The sequence below is a fragment of the Aphanomyces astaci genome (assembly GCF_000520075.1).
Source record: "Aphanomyces astaci strain APO3 unplaced genomic scaffold supercont1.33, whole genome shotgun sequence".
NCBI classification, from domain to species: Eukaryota; Oomycota; class Saprolegniomycetes; order Saprolegniales; family Verrucalvaceae; genus Aphanomyces; species Aphanomyces astaci.
The window spans coordinates 176836-197678 of record NW_009798296.1 but is presented as its reverse complement, the minus strand read 5'-3'; the positions used below and the strand labels follow the sequence as shown (position 1 = coordinate 197678).

General features: G+C 48.0%; 6 protein-coding genes across 7 annotated transcripts; 2 read left to right on the top strand and 4 right to left on the bottom strand.

Moving 5' to 3' along the window:
• Positions 1 to 6344: 6344 nt before the first annotated feature.
• On the bottom strand, positions 6345 to 9714 carry H257_11286 (hypothetical protein; the record flags this gene model as incomplete). The annotated part of the gene is made up of 5 exons (XM_009838182.1): positions 6345 to 6872; positions 7721 to 8268; positions 8789 to 9266; positions 9318 to 9368; positions 9445 to 9714. 5 exons carry the CDS (start codon positions 9712 to 9714, stop codon positions 6345 to 6347), a joined length of 1875 nt encoding a protein of 624 aa, XP_009836484.1.
• Positions 9715 to 9729: 15 nt separating this feature from the next.
• H257_11285 (hypothetical protein) lies at positions 9730 to 12295 on the bottom strand (the record flags this gene model as incomplete). The annotated part of the gene is made up of 4 exons (XM_009838181.1): positions 9730 to 10188; positions 11348 to 11629; positions 12030 to 12116; positions 12200 to 12295. 4 exons carry the CDS (start codon positions 12293 to 12295, stop codon positions 9730 to 9732), a joined length of 924 nt encoding a protein of 307 aa, XP_009836483.1.
• Positions 12296 to 14440: 2145 nt separating this feature from the next.
• Positions 14441 to 16358, top strand: H257_11284. Of its 2 annotated transcripts, XM_009838180.1 has the most exons (5): positions 14441 to 14527; positions 14593 to 14861; positions 14919 to 15058; positions 15421 to 15823; positions 15878 to 16358. In XM_009838180.1, exons 1-5 carry the CDS (start codon positions 14494 to 14496, stop codon positions 16154 to 16156), a joined length of 1125 nt encoding a protein of 374 aa, XP_009836482.1. In that variant the 5' UTR covers positions 14441 to 14493; the 3' UTR covers positions 16157 to 16358. The 2 variants fall into 2 exon arrangements, with proteins under 2 accessions (XP_009836482.1, XP_009836481.1); XM_009838179.1 differs by having other exon boundaries at positions 15421 to 16358.
• Positions 16359 to 16599: 241 nt separating this feature from the next.
• Positions 16600 to 17948, top strand: H257_11283 (hypothetical protein). Its single transcript, XM_009838178.1, has one exon. The coding sequence runs from the start codon at positions 16633 to 16635 to the stop codon at positions 17818 to 17820; it is 1188 nt and encodes a 395-aa protein (XP_009836480.1). The 5' UTR covers positions 16600 to 16632; the 3' UTR covers positions 17821 to 17948.
• Positions 17949 to 18301: 353 nt separating this feature from the next.
• Positions 18302 to 19157, bottom strand: H257_11282 (hypothetical protein; the record flags this gene model as incomplete). Its single annotated transcript, XM_009838177.1, has 2 exons — positions 18302 to 18741; positions 18994 to 19157. 2 exons carry the CDS (start codon positions 19155 to 19157, stop codon positions 18438 to 18440), a joined length of 468 nt encoding a protein of 155 aa, XP_009836479.1. The 3' UTR covers positions 18302 to 18437.
• Positions 19158 to 19820: 663 nt separating this feature from the next.
• Positions 19821 to 20261, bottom strand: H257_11281 (hypothetical protein; the record flags this gene model as incomplete). Its single annotated transcript, XM_009838176.1, has 2 exons — positions 19821 to 20088; positions 20149 to 20261. The coding sequence occupies 2 exons, from the start codon at positions 20259 to 20261 to the stop codon at positions 19821 to 19823; spliced, it is 381 nt and encodes a 126-aa protein (XP_009836478.1).
• Positions 20262 to 20843: the final 582 nt, after the last annotated feature.

Sequence of the window (20843 nt, the reverse complement as noted above, 5' to 3'; positions counted from 1 at the left end):
AGTTACCAAGTAAAAAACGTTACTAATAATGTTTTAACCTCAAAATTGCGTGGGTTTACAATCAACTGGGCGTTTAATAGTAAAACGTCTCCTCCTCCTGAGGATGGCCGATCTGTAGTCTTTATACGTACCGGTAGATGATTTGCACCTTACCTTATAAGTTATTGCGTACTTTGGATTTGTGAAGGTACTGTAAGCATTGAAGCGCGTAGAAGTTCGAACACAGTCGAAAGTTTCACGTTCGATTCGAGATGCCGAATGCTATTATAGTAGTACTGATTTCCCACTTCTTTGTGTCAAGAGGGACGATGCAGGGGGTTGCACTGAGGAGGAACGACGACGAAGAACACTTGTGTGGTCGATGACAAAACCAAAAGTGATCATAAACGGACTGTTTAGCTGACCTATGATTGGGCATAAACAGTCCGGGTTCTACAGAGAAAGAACACCGGATAATTTTGGATGACCGGATATTATCCGTAAGTGACCGAACCTCGGCAAAGAATGGCCAAAGCAAGAACGGCCAAAGTGCCCCTTCTTGACAGCCACCCCACTGGGCAACGTATTGCTGAAGGCCTTCGAGACGAAGTTCTCAAAGAGAGGCAATGCCAAAGGCAAAAAGGGCTTAGCGAAAAATTCGCGGAGACCAAAACGTGCCAAAGGTATGTCACTACAAAAGCCACCCTGAGAACAGAGGCGAAGAAGGTAGGACAAGAACACACACAAAAATAGCGTTGGGCACATAAATGCATGGTTACTCATAGAGTAAGGCAAAAGCCTAAGGTAATGCATAAATGCAAGGGTGCTCAAAGATAAATGGTGCTCGAAGAGCATGGTAAATACCATGAAGTGCATAGTACTAGTATTTGCAACGAAGAATAAGAAAGTGTGGCTAAAAGTAGCGGGTAAAAACCAAAGTAAAATTGCCAAAAGCAAGAGTACAAAGTAATACTCAGAGATTAGGGGTACACCCAAGTAAAATTGCCAGAAGCAAAAGTACAATACTCAGAGAGTAGTGGTATAAACCCATGAAGTACAAGTAGGATGGATGGAGGGGCGTGGGAGTACCATTTAGGAACTTGTACAACCATGACGCCACTCGTACGGCCGATCCTTGAGCAGCGCCGCGGCCTAGACGGGACCGCCGACTTCAAAACGGTACGAGCAGACATAGAGTGCACAAGTCGCCACATGGTCGAGGGCGAAAATGAAGGCGGTGAATGAAAAGTGTGTGCTTAGAAAGCAGGTGCAAATAATGCATGATAAATATCAATAATAACCATAAAGGTTTAAAAATATAGCAAACACAATGCCATATGCAAGGGTCACTGGGGTACACGGCCACAAAGGCAGTCACCAAGGGCATAGAGTCGCAGAGCGAGGAAGAACCTGCGAAACGCAGGTTCCGGATGCGCCTTCGTAAAGAAGTCCGCAAGTTGTTCTTTGGTAGGACAATAATGGAGAATAAACTCCTTTTTCTCAACGAGATCGCGAACAAACATAAAACGCACATCAATATGCTTGGAGCGCATATGATGCTCAGTATTTTGGGCGATGCTGATAGCAGACTGATTGTCTTCATGAACCGAAATCGGTTGATCACTAGTGTGATGTAGTTCGGCAGCGAGTTGGCGAACGTATAAATAATCTTGAATGCAAAGGGCAACAGCCACAAACTCGGCCTCGGTCGTTGACAGAGTCACGATACCTTCTTTCTTCGAAAGCCATGAAACAAATCTGTTGAAAAATAGGATAAAAAATCCACTGACACAGCGTCGAGTATCGGGGCACATGGCATAGTTAGCATCCACATAAGCGGATAGAAACGGCTTGGAGACATAGTCTTGGCCGCCTAACATAAGTCCAGGACTGGAGATACCTTGGAGGTAGCGTAGAACGCGTTTGGCAACACGCCAATGGGCAAGACTCAAACTGCGAAAGTTGTTGAAGGGAATAAGTTAAGTCGGGGCGAGAGCCCATGGCTAAGTACATAATACTGCCAACTATTGACTGATACGGTTTGGTTTGCATAAATGCAATGTCGTCAGGTGAACTAGCACTCTGAGCCTTGGATAAAGGCGTGGTGCACTCAAAAGGAGTGGCGACGGGCTTGGACGTTGACATGTCAAAGCGATCAAGTACTGTAGAACAGCAACGAGATTGATGGATGAACAGAGTTCGTTTGGAACGGTCACGGACGATTTCCCAGCCGAGAATATCTCAAACAGGACCTAAGTCCTTTATCTGGAAGCGTAGTGATAGTGACTCCTTGAGAGCGGCAGCAAGAGCCTTGGTAGGAGTAATGATGAAAATATCGTCGACATAGAGACTAAAGATGGTCAAACCATCATATCGGGCTTTGAGAAAGACGCAGCGGTTTTTGTGAAGGCGGGCAAAGCCCAAGGAAGCCATATAAGTGACAAAAGTCCAGTGCGATAGGTGAGGAGCTTGATTGAGTCCATAAAGACTCTTTTGAAGGAGGCAGACATAGTCGCGCCTAGAGGCAGGATCAATGAGTGAGCCAGGAGGCTGCTCCATGCGTATAACGCAGTCGATTTTGCCATTTAGAAAGGCGGTTTTGACGTCCATTTGTTCGCATTCCAAATCATGGATGGCCACTAAGGCAAATAGGAAGCGTAGGACTTCAAGTAGAACAACAGGAGCAAAAATGTCCGTGTACTCGATGTCTTTTTGTTGCATCAACCCTTTGACAACAAGTCGGGCCTTGTAAGTGCCATCGGCTTCGAGTCGAAAGACCCAGCGATACGGTAGAACGTTTCATCATGACGACGTTTGACGAGCACATAAGTGCCGTTAGAGAGTAAAGACTCGTATTCGGACTTGGCGGCTACAAGCCATTTGTCGCGGTCGGGACGGGACATGACATCACGCCAGTCTTTGGGGTCGTTGTTGTTGGCACGGTCGGCAAGCAAAGCATAGCGAACAATGGTTCCATAGGAGCCAAAGTAGGAGCAGAGCTCACAGGTAGCATGACACTTGGCGGCGTAAGCACGAGTGCATGGTGCATGTAGTTGTGGTAGGTGTCAAGTGACTCCAAAGGAGTTGTGTCCACGAGGAGACAACGAGAATAATGACTAATAAAGTCAAGTGTTGTTTTGGCCATTGATGGCTTAGCCGACAAGGCTGTTGATGGATGGGCCGAGAAGGCAGACTGGTTGCGACCATAGGATCGTCGTAAAGGAGTAGCAGTTGGGTCAAAGACCGGACTGGTCAACGAAAATGCCGAAAAGACATCTTGAATTCGTTTGGGTAGTTGCACAGAAAGTGCTGTAATGGGTCGAGACGACGGGGGTTCTGTAGAAAGAACAGGTGGCGATGAAGCCAAATGCTTGTCATAGAGGAAGGCACTAGGCCTGTTGGTAATGATGGAGTGTACGGCGGCAATGGTGCGTTGGGTTCCAAGGTTGGAATAAAGTTGGGGTCGGTGGTAGATTTTTGGCGATACGCCGCAGCAGCAACAACAGAGTTGATGGCTGGGAATTCGGACTCCCAGAAGGTGACGTCACCAGAATAAATTAATAAATAAGAGTGCAAATGCATGAGGGTATAACCCTTTCGATCATGTGGAGACCCACAAACATGGCCTTGACGGCACGGGGATCGAGCTTGGAGGATTGCGCAGCACGTTGAATGTGCACAAACGCGGTGCAACCAAAGGTTTTGATGTGACCCAAAGATGGGTGTCGTCTAAAGTCGACGTGGTAGGGTGAAACACCTTTGTTGGATGCCGAAGGAGAGATGTTGATAAGCCACGAGGCATAATCAAGGGCAAGAGCCCATAGAAACTTGGGCAGAGCCCCTTCAATGAGCATAGCTCGCATCTTTTGGACAACAATACCGATACGGCGTTCGGCAACAGCGTTTTGTTGAGGGGAGTAGGCGTTGGAGAATGCCACCCGAGTGTTGTACTTGGGCTTAATAATGCACCCGAGTTTCTCGTACTCTTTCGCGTTGTCGCTTTGAAGGGTGCCGATGTACATGGGTGATGAGTGGCGCAGCTCACTAACATCATGTTTAAAAATGGACATGGCGTCCGTACGAAATAATTCGTAGGTCTCATAGAGATCTTTGCGAAAACGCATGGGGTAGGTCCACATAAAGCGGGAGTAGTCGTCGATAAATACGACAAAGTAGGCAGCGCCACCCGCCGACAAAATCGAGCTTGGACCCCAAACATCATAGTGTACTAGGGCTAGGTAGGAGGTTGCGCGGGAGACCGCATGAGTCAAAAGGACTGCGTTTGGACTTGGCATAAGCACAGTCTCACATAATTGACCACGAAGGTGCTTGGCCTTGAAGAGCATAAGCTCGAGGTTTGTCTTTGTCATTTGGTTGAAGGTATCAACGCCTGGATGGTCGTGACGGCGGTACCAGAGGCGTGCAAGGCTAGCTGCAGAGAGCTTGAAGTCAGCCACGAGGCTAATAAGGCAGTCGGTTGGAACAGTAGTGGTGTCATAGACAGGTGTAGGAGTGTGTGACCCAATCATAGCCTGGGCTACACTCATCGAGACAGAGTCTGGAGTAATTGGGTAGAACGGTGTTGGCTTGGAGATCATATATGGTCGTTGAATGATTGGCGCATAGCGCAACACAGACGAATATGCAAACATGTGCAATTGATCGTTAAAAGTGGAAAATCCACTGTAGGTCGAGGAGAATTTCCGCAAAACGGTCTCAAAGGTGGCCATCATGCCAGTAAGCATGGCCATTTGGCCCGGGTGGATATACTCGCCACGGTGCGGATCGGTTGAGGACTCGCATTTGGGCTGGCAGGGAAAGGAGTATATACCCATGGCATTGTTAGGTGCACGAAGCACATCACCAAGAGTGGTGGTAATTTCGCACATGTCGCGAGCCGTAAAACGGACTGAGGTGCCTTCATCGGTCGCTTGGCGAACCGATAACAAGTTGAACTGTAGTTCAGGGCAATGTTGACCAAAGATGAGGCGCAGAGCGCATGGACGAATATCATAGAGTAGGTCCGCATGAAGGGCGAAAATGCCTTGTCCACCAACAACTTGGAATGGGGGATGGGGACGGACACCGTCCACACATCTTGGGGGCAATTGGAGAACCACCTTTATCGGTGTTTCCGACGCCGGTGTGATAATATCACTGCGTGTGGCCGAGAAGGCACTGGGTGGGAATAGTGGAAGATCCACTTTGGTTGGGTTCGTGGGAATTTGGAACAATGGTGGTGGTGGGTAGAGGGGCACGCTCGGTAATAAGTACCTCGGCAGAAGGGACTTCAGCCAAGTCTAAATCGCCGGCATCCACAGGATATGGGTAGTGGTCGGGGAGCTTGCCCGGTGCATCAGTGATGGATGCGAGGGTAGAAGCTGCAATAAGCGGAGGTTCATGGGGCGGTGATGAAAAAATATCGCAGAGTGGGGCAGAGCCCGGTTGGAACACCTTTGGTAGAACCGATGGTGGGTTGGGGCGCTGGAGGACCCGGTTGAGAGTGGAGGGAGGCACAAAGTGGTTGGATAAATGTGGGTGTCGGCAAAGCCATTGAGGCGATTGCCTTCATGGATAAATGGACGAGTGGCTGCACGAGCAGCAGTGCCAGCCTGGTCATAAAGACTCCCACGATGAGTGCGGCCGTAGCCTTGGTCGAGTTGTTGATCACGGCTGCGATCGCGGTAGCGATTTTTATCACGGCTGTTACCACAATTGTTGTTCCACCCGCCATTTCCAGGACCACTAGAGGAACTTGGTCCCCATCCATGGTGGCTATTAGAGCCCTGGTTGTCACTAGGCCCATCGCGATCATCGCGGTCGTCACGAGGACGTTGGATAGGACGTGTCGGAGCAACATAGTCGCGTTTTCTTTTCTTTTGAGAGGCAGAACCATGCTTGTCAAAGACAGTACGATCAAAGCCAGGACGCATGGTGTGCTTTTGCGGGCATAGTCCGACTTGAGGGTGGGATACGCAGGAAGCGTGTGATTGGTACGCAGTAGAAGCAGGACTTGCCGGGGTGATTGATACAATCACGGTGAGCATAGCTCGGGATAGTGAAAGCGTTCATAACATGAACTGAGCCATCGGCTTGCGCAATTGCTTGTGGCGCAGGGGCCGCAACGGCATGCGTGACAGCTGCAAGCTGGGTTTGCGTTTCAAAGATAGCGACGGAACCGTTGTCACACAGAGCAGAAGCTCGTTGCAGGCGGTTCGTAATAATACGCCGAAGAGAGGCCCAAACGTCAGCAACGACAACAGACTGGTTGGCGGCGCGCGCAGTGGCCACTGAGTTCGTCACGACTTCCCACAATTCCTTGTCACCAATAATGGTGTCGGACATCGCACACAGGTGTAGTAGTTTCAAATAAGGTCGCGGTAATCAATGGACGAGATTGCCGATGGATCCAGAGGATTAAACGACGGCGGCGTCATAGACATCCGGTAGCGTTTGACAAGGTCAATAAGCTCCACGGATAGAGTGTCGATACAACTCTCATCGGTGAACTTGAGAGTGCGCAGATAGCTGGCAATGACCGTGGGGTTGTTGTCCATGGGGTTCGACTCGAAACGTGTTTTAATGCGCTCAAAGAGCTCCAATGGACACGTAGTGGCCTGATAGAGGCGCCGGAGGTTGGTAGAAATGGCTGAGACCAAAAAGGTGTGCGCCGCAGAGCGTTGATTCGCTAGTTTCTTGGTCACCTCACGGGCAATGACCTTACGTTGGATGGCGGTCGTGTGCGCCTTGATCTCAGCGAGACGCGCATCGCGATCGGTCGCCGATAGAGTCCTGCGTGGAGTAGAACTTTGCAAGGTCGCGGGACGTGGCTTGGGACACGAAGTCCGTTTTCCAGAGCGTGTAGGCCAGAGGCCGGAGGTCAAGTGGGGTGCCTGCGAAGGGCTGCACAGAGGAAGGGAGGAGGCTCATAACCTGTCAAGAGGGACGATGCAGGGGGTAGCGCTGAGGAGGAACGACGACGAAGAACACTTGTGTGGTCGATGACAAAACCAAAAGTGATCATTAACGGACTGTTTAACTGACCTATGATTGGGCATAAACAGTCCGGGTTCTACAGAGAAAGAACACCGGATAATTCCGGATGACTGGATATTATCCGTAAAGTGACCGAACCTCGGCAAAAAATGGCCAAAGCAAGAACGGCCAAAGTGTCAAGAAGGGTCACTTTGGAAACGCCAGACTGTGCAAAATTCTGAGAGTATATTCACTTAAAGAAGTACTTCGGAGTATAAATTATCACAAGAACACTCACGACCATTTGTTTAACGCAAAGTGCCAATTTATGACATACCACATTTTTTGCTTTGGTAAAATGGCCCTATCTCGTGTCTGAGGCATTGGATGAAAATTCTAAAGCGTTCCCCGTGTAGAGAAATCACTCCACAACCTAATCGAAACAGAGGCATGATGTATTAAGGTCATTTAGAGGTGCATAAATGCAATTTTGTAAGCACGCTTGCATTTGGTCTGAGTGCCAATTTAAGTCGTATAATTTAACCTTGCATTTTGTATTACGTTTTGCATCGAAATTCTGCGATTAGGGTAATTCAATTTCGGTAGGGAAGTTATTTATTCTAACAGGTTATACGTTTCCTGAGTCCTTTGAAATCTTTGGAGACCATTTTCAATTTGGCACTGCGCTTTGGCACAACGAACACCACCCACAGCCAAGAGTGTAAGAGGAGAATGATGATTTCATTATCAAGAACTAAACCACTACTTCCTCTAGGCAAACGAATTCAGCCAGCTCTGCGTCTTCGTTGTTGTCGCCGTCTTCGTTGTCGTCGCCGACATTGTTTTCGTTACCGTCCACATCATCAAGGCCTTGCTCGTCAGCGCCGATCGAGGTAATTTCATTTTTCTTTTTCTTTTTGGCTCGGATTGCACGCATCTCCTTTGTCTTCTTAGCCGCTGCATCCCGTTCTTTCTTCGTTTGATCAATTTCGTGCATGAGTTCTAGGGTAAGAATGCGCCCGGCGACGTCAATGCGCTTGCGACCAACACGTTTTTTTGCTGCTGCAGATAAGCAAAGCAGTTCACGCCGAAGCTCAACGCGGCGCTCCAGCCACTCCGCGTGAATATGCGTTTCAGGTACGCCGCCTTCTTTGAACCTTTCAAAGCGTGTCATCATTTGTTCCAATGACACAGGGAACAGCCCAGACGTTCGAAATCCGCTGACCAGATTTGTTGGCAAGACATGGTTAGTCCACGCGTTTGAAGCGATTGAAATTGCTGCAGCTTTGGATATGGAGTGCATGTCTCCGAACTCTACATAGTATAACGTCATAAATTAATTTCAAAAATGTGATGATTATGTTAAATTGATTCATATTTATACCGTCGTTAATCATGGCGTCAAAAATGGCTCGACGAATCGCATTTTTGAATGGGCCAAATACTGCAACATCAAATGGTTGAAACAAATATGTTGCATTTGAAGGCAAGCAAAGCAAAATGATTTCCAAAGTTTCACATAATTCAACAATTGCTGTAGAATAGTGTGAAGACAAACCATCAAAAACTAGGCAAATTGGACGAGGAATATTATCATCAACAATAGATGAAAAATATTTCAACCAAACTTCAAACAAATCCTCATTCATGAAACCCTTAGGAGTTGTCGAAACTGTAGCTCCTGGTACATTGCAATTCAAACCCAAATCTTTATCAAGAGATTCACCAGGTAGCAAAAAAAGTGGAGGAATAAGTTGACCCAAAGCATTACCACACGCCACAATAGAAAGGTGGAAGCTAGCAGTCATAGTCTTGGCCCAAACATTGCGCGAACCCTTCAGAGCCACAACGTCCTTTGGCTTGTGTCGCGAGGCAAACGATGTCTCATCCATGTTGAATATACGCTCGGCGGTAAGTCCATGCACGCGAATAGCTTCTTCCATCGAGTCGAAAAGCCTTTTTAAGCCAACCTCATCAACGCTATTTCTAGCATTGGAAATCACTTGCGCAAGACGCGTGGTCAGCTCGGGGTGGCGATTCATGAATCGACGGTACCAACTTCCGGTAACCGTTCGAAGCGGGTCGAGGCGTCGGAGTAGCTTGTTGGCCTTGAGCAGTATAACGAACCTCGTGGCTGGCATGACTTCTTGCTGCATGGCTGAGATCCAGGCGGCCATGTCTTGCTCGAACGAGTCCGGAAACAGTGGCTTGGGACCACGCCGCTTTGGCATGAGGTCCTTGCCTGCCTTGAGCAGGCAAACCTTTCGCATGATGGTTTCGTAGGAGATGCCAGTATCGCGGGCAACGTCGCCCTTGATAAACTTCGTTCAAAGCGAACTCGAGCTCTTCTTGAGTGCCATCACCATGTCTATATGCTCCAATGCATTCTGGAGCTGCCGCTGCTTCACGTGCGCCTTGAATGTGCAATGATTCCCGCATCTTGCGGCTGCAGGTACGCAGTTGTATTCTTGGCAGCATTTTGACATTTACGTTCGACAGCGCAGTGTCTTCGTCCAGTTTGTGGCATGGTGCATTGTCGACAAGCATGAGGACCTTGCAGTCCTCCTCCACCATGCGCTCGTTCAGCGATTCCAGGTACGAATTGAAGATTTCGCCGTTCATCCATGCCTTCTTACTGGCATGGTAGTCAAACCTAAGCTGCTCTCCACTCCGATCGCCAAAGCAACGAGGGCGGATTGCAGACCCGATGAACAGCGGATCAACGGTATCCGTGCCTGCCGCGTTTGTCGTAAGAGCCATTGTGATGCGCTTTTTTTACTTCTCTGTGCCAGGCACTCGGTTGCGTGTGATGGAGCGATGTGGAGCCAAGCAGTTGAAGAACGATGTCTCTGTGTCCATGTTGTATATGTCCTGGGGATTGTAACCACTTGTTTCTTGTAGTATCTGTTGGCGGCCCACAGAAACAGCCTCAAGCGGCGTGGAAGCGCCACAAGCGGCATGGAAGCAGCTTCGCCATGTTAGATTTTGCTGGTGAGTCCACGCTTTCGTTGAAATTTGTGCAGCCAACCCTTCCAGTAGGATTTTGACGCGATGCCGACACAGCCAGTTGTTGTGAGATTGCCATTGTTTCCCGGTGACGCAGAGGTCCAGTTCCTCGCAGCAGAGAACCCACGCCAGTGTTTGCGCTTCGACTTCGGGTAGTTTAACAGAACGATGGCATGTTCGTGCTTTGCTGTCGGCTCGTTGACTTTGAGTTTCGTTCCGCTTCATGGCCTTACATATGGCCGATTTTGTCGGAACGGAGTTTAGTTTAAATTGGTACGCGGCCTATTGGGCCAGCTCAGCATACGACTTGCTTGGATTGCGCACATGTTCTTGGTACAAGTCATGCTTGTTGGCCAGAGTTATTCGCAGCTTCATCTTTCAAACGAAATTTCGTGTAAGTCGTCCTAAGTACTTTACTAGTATTTGAATTTTTGAACAGCCTTCAATACTTCATAAATATTTGTTTATAGAAATTATGAGATTTGATCCGTTTCCAAAGTCGCTGCGTAGATTCATCACGCCCTGTTGCGATATATTCTATTCCTGTGATGGCGGTTGATGCAAGGAGCCTTGAAAATTTTGTGTAGGCTGTGTATGAGAGCAAGATCATGTGATGTGGTATTCAGGACTCGGTCAATTCTAACAGGTCTAATTTCACCACTTGCCTACTAACCCAATGAAATTTGGTCATCCCTCATTCCACCATCCAGCCCGTGTCGGTACCGTGCATCTCCCTGCCGGTGTGATCACGTGGTTGCGCGGGCGGTGGCGCAAGACGTCTTGATTGCACCCATTGCAAGTGCTGAAGTAGCGGCTTTAGCACTATGCGATGGGGTTCTCGTTTTAGGCGCATGCGCCTCTGGCGCATTGTCCGGTTAAATTTTATCCGGCAATAAACCCAATTTCTAATTTCGGGACTATTTGGGGAATTACAAATATCAAAACTAGGCAAAGCAGAATTCCTCAATCATGTGGCAGCGGGGATGAAGGATGCCAAGCGTAAGCGGGATTGCAACCCATGAGACACGGACATGCATGCTCTGCGGGCAGTCGAATGTCAATTATCGCAAAGACAACATCATTAAGCACCTTATCAAGCACAGAAACGATGCCCATTCCCAAGCCATTGAATGGGACGGTGCAAAAAACCCGTTCCTACCGCGTCAATACTTTGAGGAGTGCCACCCCGCAGAGTACATTTCGATCAAGGCAGTCGACAACAGTTAATGGCATCAACTTCAGGACGTACATCGACACATTGTGTGTCCCATCGCACAGTACAAAGTCGGAGTACGACGTTGCATACTTGATCATTCCAGGTTGCTATATTGAGGAAGAATTAGTATAATTATGCATGAAAAATAGTCACATGAAAAATATATGATACCTGCATGTCGACACTTTTAAACTGCAATGTTGTCGTTAGGTTGACGTGGAACACGCCACCGGTGGCTTTCATACCATAACCCATTTCAAAAAAGCGGCCCATGCTGTCCACTTCCGGACCAAGGTGTAGGACCCGGCCTCTGTCCTTTAACCGAGATAGCAATCTGGGACAAAACATCCGTTCTGGATACAACGCATCCATGATTTCCCGGACTTTGGAGACGGGCAAGTTGAATCGGCCCAGGACGACAACACGGTCGATTTCGTCAGGCTCCAATTGCTTCTCCAGCGTCCAATTACATGCATTCCTATGATACTGTTGTTATGCCCCAAACCTGAACGTAAATGCATAAATTAGATTACTGAATGTAAATTAATTGTGCAACCAAAAGTATATTGATTTGATTAAATTTACAATACGAAGTTAAGGTACAATACATTAGATTACTGTACATAGATTAGAGCTAAGGTACAATACATTAGACTACTGTACATAGATTAGAATACAATACATCGTTAGATTGCTGTTACACTATATTTAGACGACTTACCTATGGAAGTGATGGAAAAGTTGAGATTGGCCTTGTCATAACTGAACTTGATATGCCACGCGCACGTCGACCGGCCACTACAAGCCTGGTCCTTGTGCGTGCAGTAAAGGGTGGATCGCCACATGATAGCACCTCGTCCACCGTGAACAGGGTGGGGGGTTTCTCCGAAAAGTTCTCTCCCGTCCGCGACACTGTGAAGCCTTGGGCACGTGCCCATGCCTGCACACAAGTTACGAACTCGTTGGCGTCATTGAATCTGTGATGGATACCGAGAATGCTGGTGCCTGGGATGGTATACCAACCGTCGCTGGTTGGTTGCCGGATTCGTCAGCACCGGGCATTCCGCTAGGTGCAGTTGTGTGATCTCCCTCGGGGTTATCATTGCTGCTCTCGTCCATCTTGTTTTAAGAGCATCTCCCAGCAAATATTTCAGCAAAAGTCACACAGATTTGATGGACTTGTACTGGATTTACCGAGCCAGATGCCTATTACGTAGTATATCAGTATATCACCGCACTCCGTTTACTACACCACTTCCCGTTCAAGTTGAAATGAATTTCCAGTCAATGTGAAATGCAGAAATATTATATAAGATTTCACAAATGAAAAATGTTCACTTCAAAATGAAACGTTAAACTTACTTCAACTATAGTATAGTGACCATAAGGTGATGAATTATACTACCCTTTAGAGTACAATAGTGATTCAAACATCATGTCTACCCTCCCTCACCCATCTTCCTCCTTTATCCAAATCATACACCAGGATATACTGTATATGAAACAAAGTATGTTTCAAGTTGAATGTTAGAGAATTCATGTTGATTTGAAAATCGTCGTGTTTCGAACGTGTTCATTTCACATTGACTGGAAATTCATTTCAACTTGAACGGGAAGTGGTGTAGTTCACGAGAAACTACAGTTGATACCATTCCTGGTAATAAGGATAACTTCGAACATATGCATGCATGTTGCGCATCATTGCGTGCCATTCCTGGTGATAAGCATACCTCATTATCGAAATTAACGCGGGTTTCCACTGAGGAGATAGCTGCCTGGTCGAATGATGGTGAATTACTGGCTGGAGTGGGGCTTTTTGTGGTGCGAATTATCCTGAATTATCAGTCCATTACAATACTGGAGGTTGTTTTCCGAACACTATGCGGATATTTGTGTGTCGATTTACTGGAATGCGGTGGAGATGCTCTAATGTAAGTGTGCGCTAACCATTCAACCATTCCTCCGTATAATCTGTGATATCCGGATGAATTGCCGTTTAAGTTCGACAATGATACTCCATAAAAACTAAATGTCCGTTATACAGTATTCGATAATCCTACATTTGATCCCGAAATTAGTGAAATTAACGGATACAATATGATGATTGCCGGATACAATTTAACCGGACAATGCGCCAGAGGCGCATGCGCCTAAAACGAGAACCTCCTTTGCGATGGGTGCTACCAAGACCTCTTCCTCCACCGCGTTGGCCCACCAGAGCCACCACAACATTGCAATCCAACCGAGCGCACAACATAATGTTAGCTGTAAGGGGAGAACTACACTGGAAATAGTCGGGGTGAACTCATCAGTTCACAATTCTCCGGAGCAGCATCACAAAGCTCTACAAAATTCAAGTGTCCAAACCGTTCAAAATTGTAACCTCTACGCCCACTTACGCCCAGTGTTATAGCCAATCGTGTGCAAGAAACAAGTGATCGACTCTTATTGGATAACGTTTTTAAAAAGTACAACGTAGTAGCAAGGTGGCTGGCTACCTTGCGAATTCCATTAACAAGTCAACAAATGTACCGCGCTCGGACATTTCGAGCCGAACTCACAATAGTTACCAAGGTTTCAGTTCTCCGATCCTCGATGCTACAAGGTGTGCCTCGTAGGTATTGTACATCATTCCAGGCTTTGGATCATTTACCATTATGGTCTGCACAAATTTTGTCCAGTTCGCCATTTTTATCCAGTTGCGTCCCCTCGACAATGCCATTGTGCGGAAATAAATATCTGTAGGGGTGACAAGCAGCGTTTGCTGGTAAAAAGGGCATTTTCAAGAGGCCATTATTGCCAAGCTAACATTAAGCTCTGGGCGAGTTTTCGCCAAGAGTCAGGGCGATAGGTAAGCTGACTGGGGGTGGCAAGTTAACACTTTCGAAATGTCCATCATGTCCTCGGCTGAGACTGGGTGCGTGAATATGTTAATTGTTAACGTTACATACATCATTTCAGGCGGGACGACATTTATCTAGTATTCGAAAGTATTAGTACTACAGTAGTAATAAACAACGTGGCATTTCGCATGATAATTTTAAATAAACTCGAAGAAACAACTATATGTTTGTATCCTATTTAAGTCTAACATTTTATTTTTAAAGTGTATTGTGTGAATTCGCATGTCTCGCACTATACAAATGACTCGGAGTCTTACGTACATACAAATACAAAGTCTAATTTCGCGCAGATGCTCTTCATCATGGTCGTGAGAAACGCTTGCTGATCCTCATAAAGCTCGACATTTTTTCATTCAACGGGGCGGCATTCGACAAAATCTGTCCATCACACACAACACCCCACACGAAGCTAGCATGGGATGTCACTGGTGGCCGCTGCCGCTCCTGAGTACGTCCATCGCAATCCTCCATGCTCGTTTATGGATGCGTCATGACCTGTGTGCATGTGTCTAGTCATGTTCGTGACGGGTTTGGGTGTTGGTATCTCGCTTGTGACCAAGACAGGGATATTTGCAACCGGGACGTCTTCCTCGTCCGGTGGCAAGACGTCGCCGCCGGCATTGATTCCAGGCAAAAATGGAACGCTGGTCCCCGTACCGCCAGTGTGCTTAGCACGCAACCAGTACCTCAAAGACAACAAGACGTGCACGACATGTCCAGGCGGCAAGAACGGCAACACGTTCAGTGTGTTTTGGGAGTCCCAAGCCGACGGATGCCAAGAGGTTTGTACATCCCTTCCTTGCATGTAAGTTCCCGTCTCGACTGACACGCACGGGTAGTTTGCCGCGAGCGAGGCCGCCAAGTACGTGACCCACATCTACTGGGGATTCGCCACCATCGATGGTACGACCGGGGCCGTGAGCCAAACGCTCCAAGGCAACGACGCCACGTTGCGTGCGTGCATCAACACGTTTCAAAAGTACGTACGACGATGCAGTATATGGTACCTTCGTCCAGTTCATGTATGGTGGCTTCATCTACATGATGGTTGCCCACGATTCGCACTGCTTTGTGTTTACATGCCTTCTTGATTCTGACTACATTATGTTAACTTTGCATCTTTCTTGATTCTGACTACATTATGTTAACTTTGCATCTTTCGAAGCACATTATGTTATTTCATCGATGCCTTTGGGACGGCTGCAGGACACTTTATGTTATGTAACGGTGCCTTTATATCTTCAATTCTGACTACATTATGTTATCGTTCGAGGGATGGATGCGTTGCAGTACACTACTTTATGTTATGTACCACCCCTCATCTCAAACGTGGAATAATAGCATGTGCATTCAAAACTACATCAGCATCGGCGGCGCCACAGAGCGCAAGACGTTCCTCATGCTCAAAACCCAAGATCACTGGAACACGTTTGCCAAGACCGCGGCGTCGCTCGTGCAAATGTTCAACTTTAGCGGCGTCGACATCGATGACGAGAGCGGCAACTTGGACGCGGGCGGCGACTGGGTCAAGACCGCACAGCCACAGGTCGTGGGGTACCTCTCGGCGCTGCGCAAGGAGCTGAACGCGCTTCCCAGAGGACCGTACCCTATCTCATGGGACGAGTTCCCCGGGTCGCTCGAAGACGGATGCAACAACCCGACCGCCGAGTATGGCCGATGCTTTCCCACTAAGATCCTCCCGCTCGTGGATCAAGTCAACAACATGCTGTACAACCAGGTGTCGGTACGTTTCTTGAATCGAAATGGACGATGATGATGACGATACCTGACCGAATAGGCGAAAATGGACGGTGTGTTGTCGTCGGTGCCGACGACGTGGGGCCCGACGGTCGGCAAGGACAAGCTTGTGATCGGAGGGTGTGTGGGGAAATCCGGAAGCGGGGTGTGCGGAGAGTACGGCGACGCGCCGACGCCCGCGCAACTGACAGCATACGCAACAACTGGTGCCGACTACCAAGGCGCGATGTTGTGGACGTCGAGTGCGGACTGGCGGTTGAGCAAAGGAGCGAACACCCTCTTGATGGGCAAGGCTGGCAACTATGGTGTCGATTGGTAATTAAGACAGTGAATCCATGTGAGTGCTTGATGCAGCCCGCCTGTCTGGTGGATTGCGGAATCGAATATGGAGCGTCGAATCCAGAGATACTCCGCAAGATGCCGCGACGCCGTGGCATGCTTCCTCGATCCCTTGCACCTCTGTCACAGTGTTGTGCATTTGAGAAGGGCATGTATTTAATTGACCAAATCTATGTTCCATACAAACTACAAGGTCGTTTTAAATTAAATTATACACCTCCCAAAGATTTTTTTCTGAAAACCTATGGACCAATCCGAATCGTTCGAGGGACTTTGTCACTATTTGATTGGTTATAATCATGTTGTACGATTTTATTTGAACCATGTTTATTGCCCATACAAATCACCTATCATGTATGTTTGTTTTATTCAAATTTAATGTTATCAGCAATATAAAAAGATTCACAGGGTAAAAATAGGTTTCGACGAGATGGGCGTACATCGCAACTTGACGAGATGGCGGGAGGGGCGATAGGCGGCAACGTCGGCGCCAAAAAAGGAGGAGCGACGGACAACGCATCGAACATGTCTATAGCCCACCCTCCACCGGCCACAAAGCCCAGTGCACATGCGGCGTTGAAGGAGAAGGTCAAGATCCACCACGTCAAGCACTTTCTCGACAAGATCATCTGGGGCCTCGAGGACCAGGCGATCAAGGATCCATACTACGTCAAGTTTCTGGACAAGACGCAGTTCACGATGGGGGTGTTGGGGGTGATGCTCACGCATTACTTTGTGGTGGCGCAGCCTACGCAGTTTTGGATGTGGTACCTGGTTTGCACGCCGGTGGTGGTAGCGCTTCGTATCATGTACTTCAAGCGCGTGGGGTGGCAGTACTTTCTGCTCGACTTTTGCTACTTTGTGACGTTCTTGTCGATCGTCCACGTCACTCTGGCGCCGTCGGACGACCGCCGCCTCTTCCGCGTGCTGTTCATCTACGCCAACGGCCCGCTCGTGTGGGCCGTGGTTCTCTGGCGCAACTCTCTCGTGTTCCACGACATCGATCGCATGAGTGGTGTGTTCATCCACATCATGCCGTGCTTGCTCTACTACTGCGTGCACTGGCACGGCTGCTCGTCATCCTCCATGCTTCTCCATCCTCCGCCTTCCGTGAACTACTTTCTCCCTCCCTCGCATCCCCAAGACTCGTTAGATAGAGTGGACTTTGCATACGCTATCATTGGGTACCTAATTTGGCAAGTGCTGTACTTCGTCAAGACTGAAGTCGTGGACCGCGCCGCGCTCGACGCCCGCCCGGACCTCCTCACGTCACTAAGATGGCTCACCACGGATCGAAAGAACGGATTCAGTCTACTTGTTCTTGGGTTGTGTCGATATGGTGGCATCATGGGGCCCACGGAAGCTTACGACCCTCGTACGACCAAGACCAAGGCGATCTTTGTGGCCGCCCAGCTAGTCTACACCGTGGTGACGTTTGCCCCGACGCCACTCCTGTTTACATCGCATTTCCTGCACTGCATGTACATTCAGCTCATCTTTGTGGCCGCGGTGCACAACGGCGCATCGTATTATTTCGAAGTGTTTGCGAAACTGTACCACCACAAGCTGCTGCTGCTGCAGGTACCTACTGCTGCTGCTGCTGCTAGTACTTCATCGAAAGGCGATTACACAGACGACATGTAATTGTATGGCATTAGAATGACGTACTTATTGTGATGGTCGATAACGTAGATCATGACGACGTGATATCATATGTACTGGCTTTGAAAAATATTAATGTAGTAATAACTTACATTAATATTAATATTGGGGATTCGATATGAATTTCATTTCAATCGAATCACGAATCGACGCTATTGGCTAATCCATTTTTGAGTGGATTTGATTGGCAAGTATATTCAACCAATCAGAGCTCCGGCGTGATGTAGTACGTAGTACTACGTAGTACATATTAGTACTTCTTTACTGAGCGTGGCGTCCTTGTGGTGCCATTAGGTACTACCTAATGTCGTCAAAGTACCTACTAGTAGGTGTGTGGTGGAGTTGTTTGGTAGTACTCAACTAATATGATATCAACGAGTGGAGCGTCCAAGGTTGGTTATGCAGTAGTAGCCGCACATCCATGGGACGTTTGCTGTCACGTCGAGGTGTGGCGCCGTACAAGGGAGACTAAGGTGCGTTTCTTGATGACCCACTAATGCAACTAACGGGGTGACTACGGATTGTCGTGATTATCGGGAAGTATTGGGATAACAGGCATGATGAGCTCCAGGCGTCCTCCTACAGACAGCGACGCCATGCTACGAGGAGTCGCAGGAGGTGGATGTGTCGCATCGCGGGTCGACATGCGGGTCTTGGGGGGCCTTGCGAGTATGAAGCATGGGGTTTCTTGCATGTCTCGTCTCGTCGACTTCGGCGGGCATTGGCGACGTGGTTGGAAGCGATGGGTGATGATGGTGATTATGTGTCGTCGGCGGCATCGACGGATTCGTGAGGCTTCTGCTTCCTATGGCATTCGATCGCTTCTTCCTTCGTTTGTACATGAGGTGTCGTGTCTTTGCATGGACTGGCATCGCCGTGATGGACCCGCCAGGGTGGATATGCCTGCAAAGATTTTTTGAATCTTGTCAACGGCCACGGTATCCGGATACATCCGGAATCCTGCAAGTCAAAAGGATAAGCTCGAACTATTAACTCCCCTATTAATAGGACCAAAATGGGTACTACGTAGTATACTAGTACAATATATACAATATACTTCGAAGTATGTACTAATATTGATGTAATACTATTATATTCTGCAACTCCATTTGGTTGTCGTGAGGGAGCTAGTAGAATGCAATCCCTTGCTCCCACCCGCACGCTTGAGCCTGGGAGATGGTCATGCAGTACGACTTGACTCTCGCCTTATCGCAGCATAGGTAGTGGCGGGCCCCGTTGTTCTTGGCGTTGTGGGCACTCTGGTGGAAGTGCTGGGCTCGGGTGCCGTCGCACATGCCCACGACCTTGGTCGTCTTCATCTTGTCGTCTCACCAGCAGTTGGAATTCTTTGGGCTCGCCACAGGACACGTGGCCATCACCACCACGACACTCCCGATCATCATATAAGCTACGAGCCCCGTGAAACCTCCGCGCATGTTCGTGAAATCGGAAATGGCCATCAAGTGGAATAATCACAAGCAAACGAACGATTGACGACAGCTCCATCGCTATAGTTAGGAACCGATTAAAGTGATTTGATTCGATTGGGTGTGGTATCATGTGTGGGGCTTGCTGTGTCGAGGCTTTCTTGCAATAGGGAGAAACACAAAACTATTACGGGATTTATTTCGACTTTGGTTAACCTGTTAACCAAAATTTGATCGATTTTTGTGTTGACGACGATCGATTTTTTTTGTACTGATGTCTGTATGTGTAAAAACCATCCAGTGTCAATCGAATACTGTATACTATGTCACACATTAATTCAAAGGTGAAGAGTGAGTACAGTACTGTCCTATATTTGCCCCTTTACGAAACAAACCACGAAACAAACTGTATAAACTGATAATCGGCACAATGTATAAATAATGTCAGTATCCAACTTTCGCATCAGCGCTCAAGCAGATAAGTGGGCACCGACACAAGCAACAGGGATACAAGGAACGAACACCAAGGCAAGGTACATAATGAAAAGAACACTATCACTTGTTAATTATATCGTACATCGAATGGTAGCTCATCTCGGACACCCGCCTCTTGGCCACAGCTGCTTGGTCCGACAGCGCAAGGTGGCGCTGACACAACGCAGCGAGGCATCCTTGAAACAACACGATACGAGCAGGTACGTCCATCGACACGACTTGTTGGTTTAACACGTTCGAGCATGGTAGCAGTGCCAAAACGACCTTCTTGGCTTTGGAAACCTTTGCTTGGTCTGCTCGGGTGCCGAAGTCCTTCGAGGCACACGTTCTCAATGGTGGGATGAGGTCCATCTCACTCCCATCTCACCATAGATTCTACAAATCGTACAGTTTGCCCTTGGGGCAGTGCAATTTCGACGTTGCAAATTGACGCTGGTTGACCCACCAATAGTTGAGGGGACTTGGAGTTGCCGAGGGTACGTTGGGAGTGTTTTCGTGCATATTCGGCGACCGTAAAGTTGTAATGGACTCAATTCGCTTGATAATATTGTCTCCAAATTTATGTAAGGAGTTGTTGAGGATTTCCATTGTAACTGGTTCGTCGCGAGAGCTTCGGCATTGATTTTGAATCGCAGTGCTAATTTGGTCAGGTAACAATTCTAATTTTTTTTGAATTGACGTTCCAATATTTTCGACCGCAGACTTTACCGACTGCAGTTGGATTGACAGAGGAACATGCGGAGGTATCCCAGTTGCCACCATTCGTGACGTTGTGTTTTCGAGGACGCCAGTGAGAACCTGTGGGAACAGTTGAGGCAAAATTCCACTGGTCCAAGCATGGGACAACAATAACGGGTGGTTGGGATTCAGGTTCAGCTTCAGCCATGCGTAATGGTGGACCAACGATGCCAGCAGATACGGAACAGCACAACGAAACGTAGCAGGATAAAAGCTGGAATATCCAGGCAAGATTGAGTCCCACTGAACAGGTGATAAAACCACGCCGTGGAAATGCGGGGCAAACGACACATCGTTCACACTCAATCCTAAAACATGATATTTATTTTATATTATGTTTAAAGT

Bases quoted from the DNA above. Each gene is read 5' to 3' on its own strand.
- H257_11284 (XM_009838180.1), top strand. From the start codon at position 14,494: ATGGGATGTCACTGGTGGCCGCTGCCGCTCCTGA. The intron at 14,528-14,592 runs GTACGTCCATCG...GCATGTGTCTAG, and splicing joins GTGGCCGCTGCCGCTCCTGA to TCATGTTCGTGACGGGTTTG. The intron at 14,862-14,918 runs GTTTGTACATCC...ACGCACGGGTAG, and splicing joins AAGCCGACGGATGCCAAGAG to TTTGCCGCGAGCGAGGCCGC.
- H257_11283 (XM_009838178.1), top strand. From the start codon at position 16,633: ATGGCGGGAGGGGCGATAGGCGGCAACGTCGGCGCCAAAAAAGGAGGA.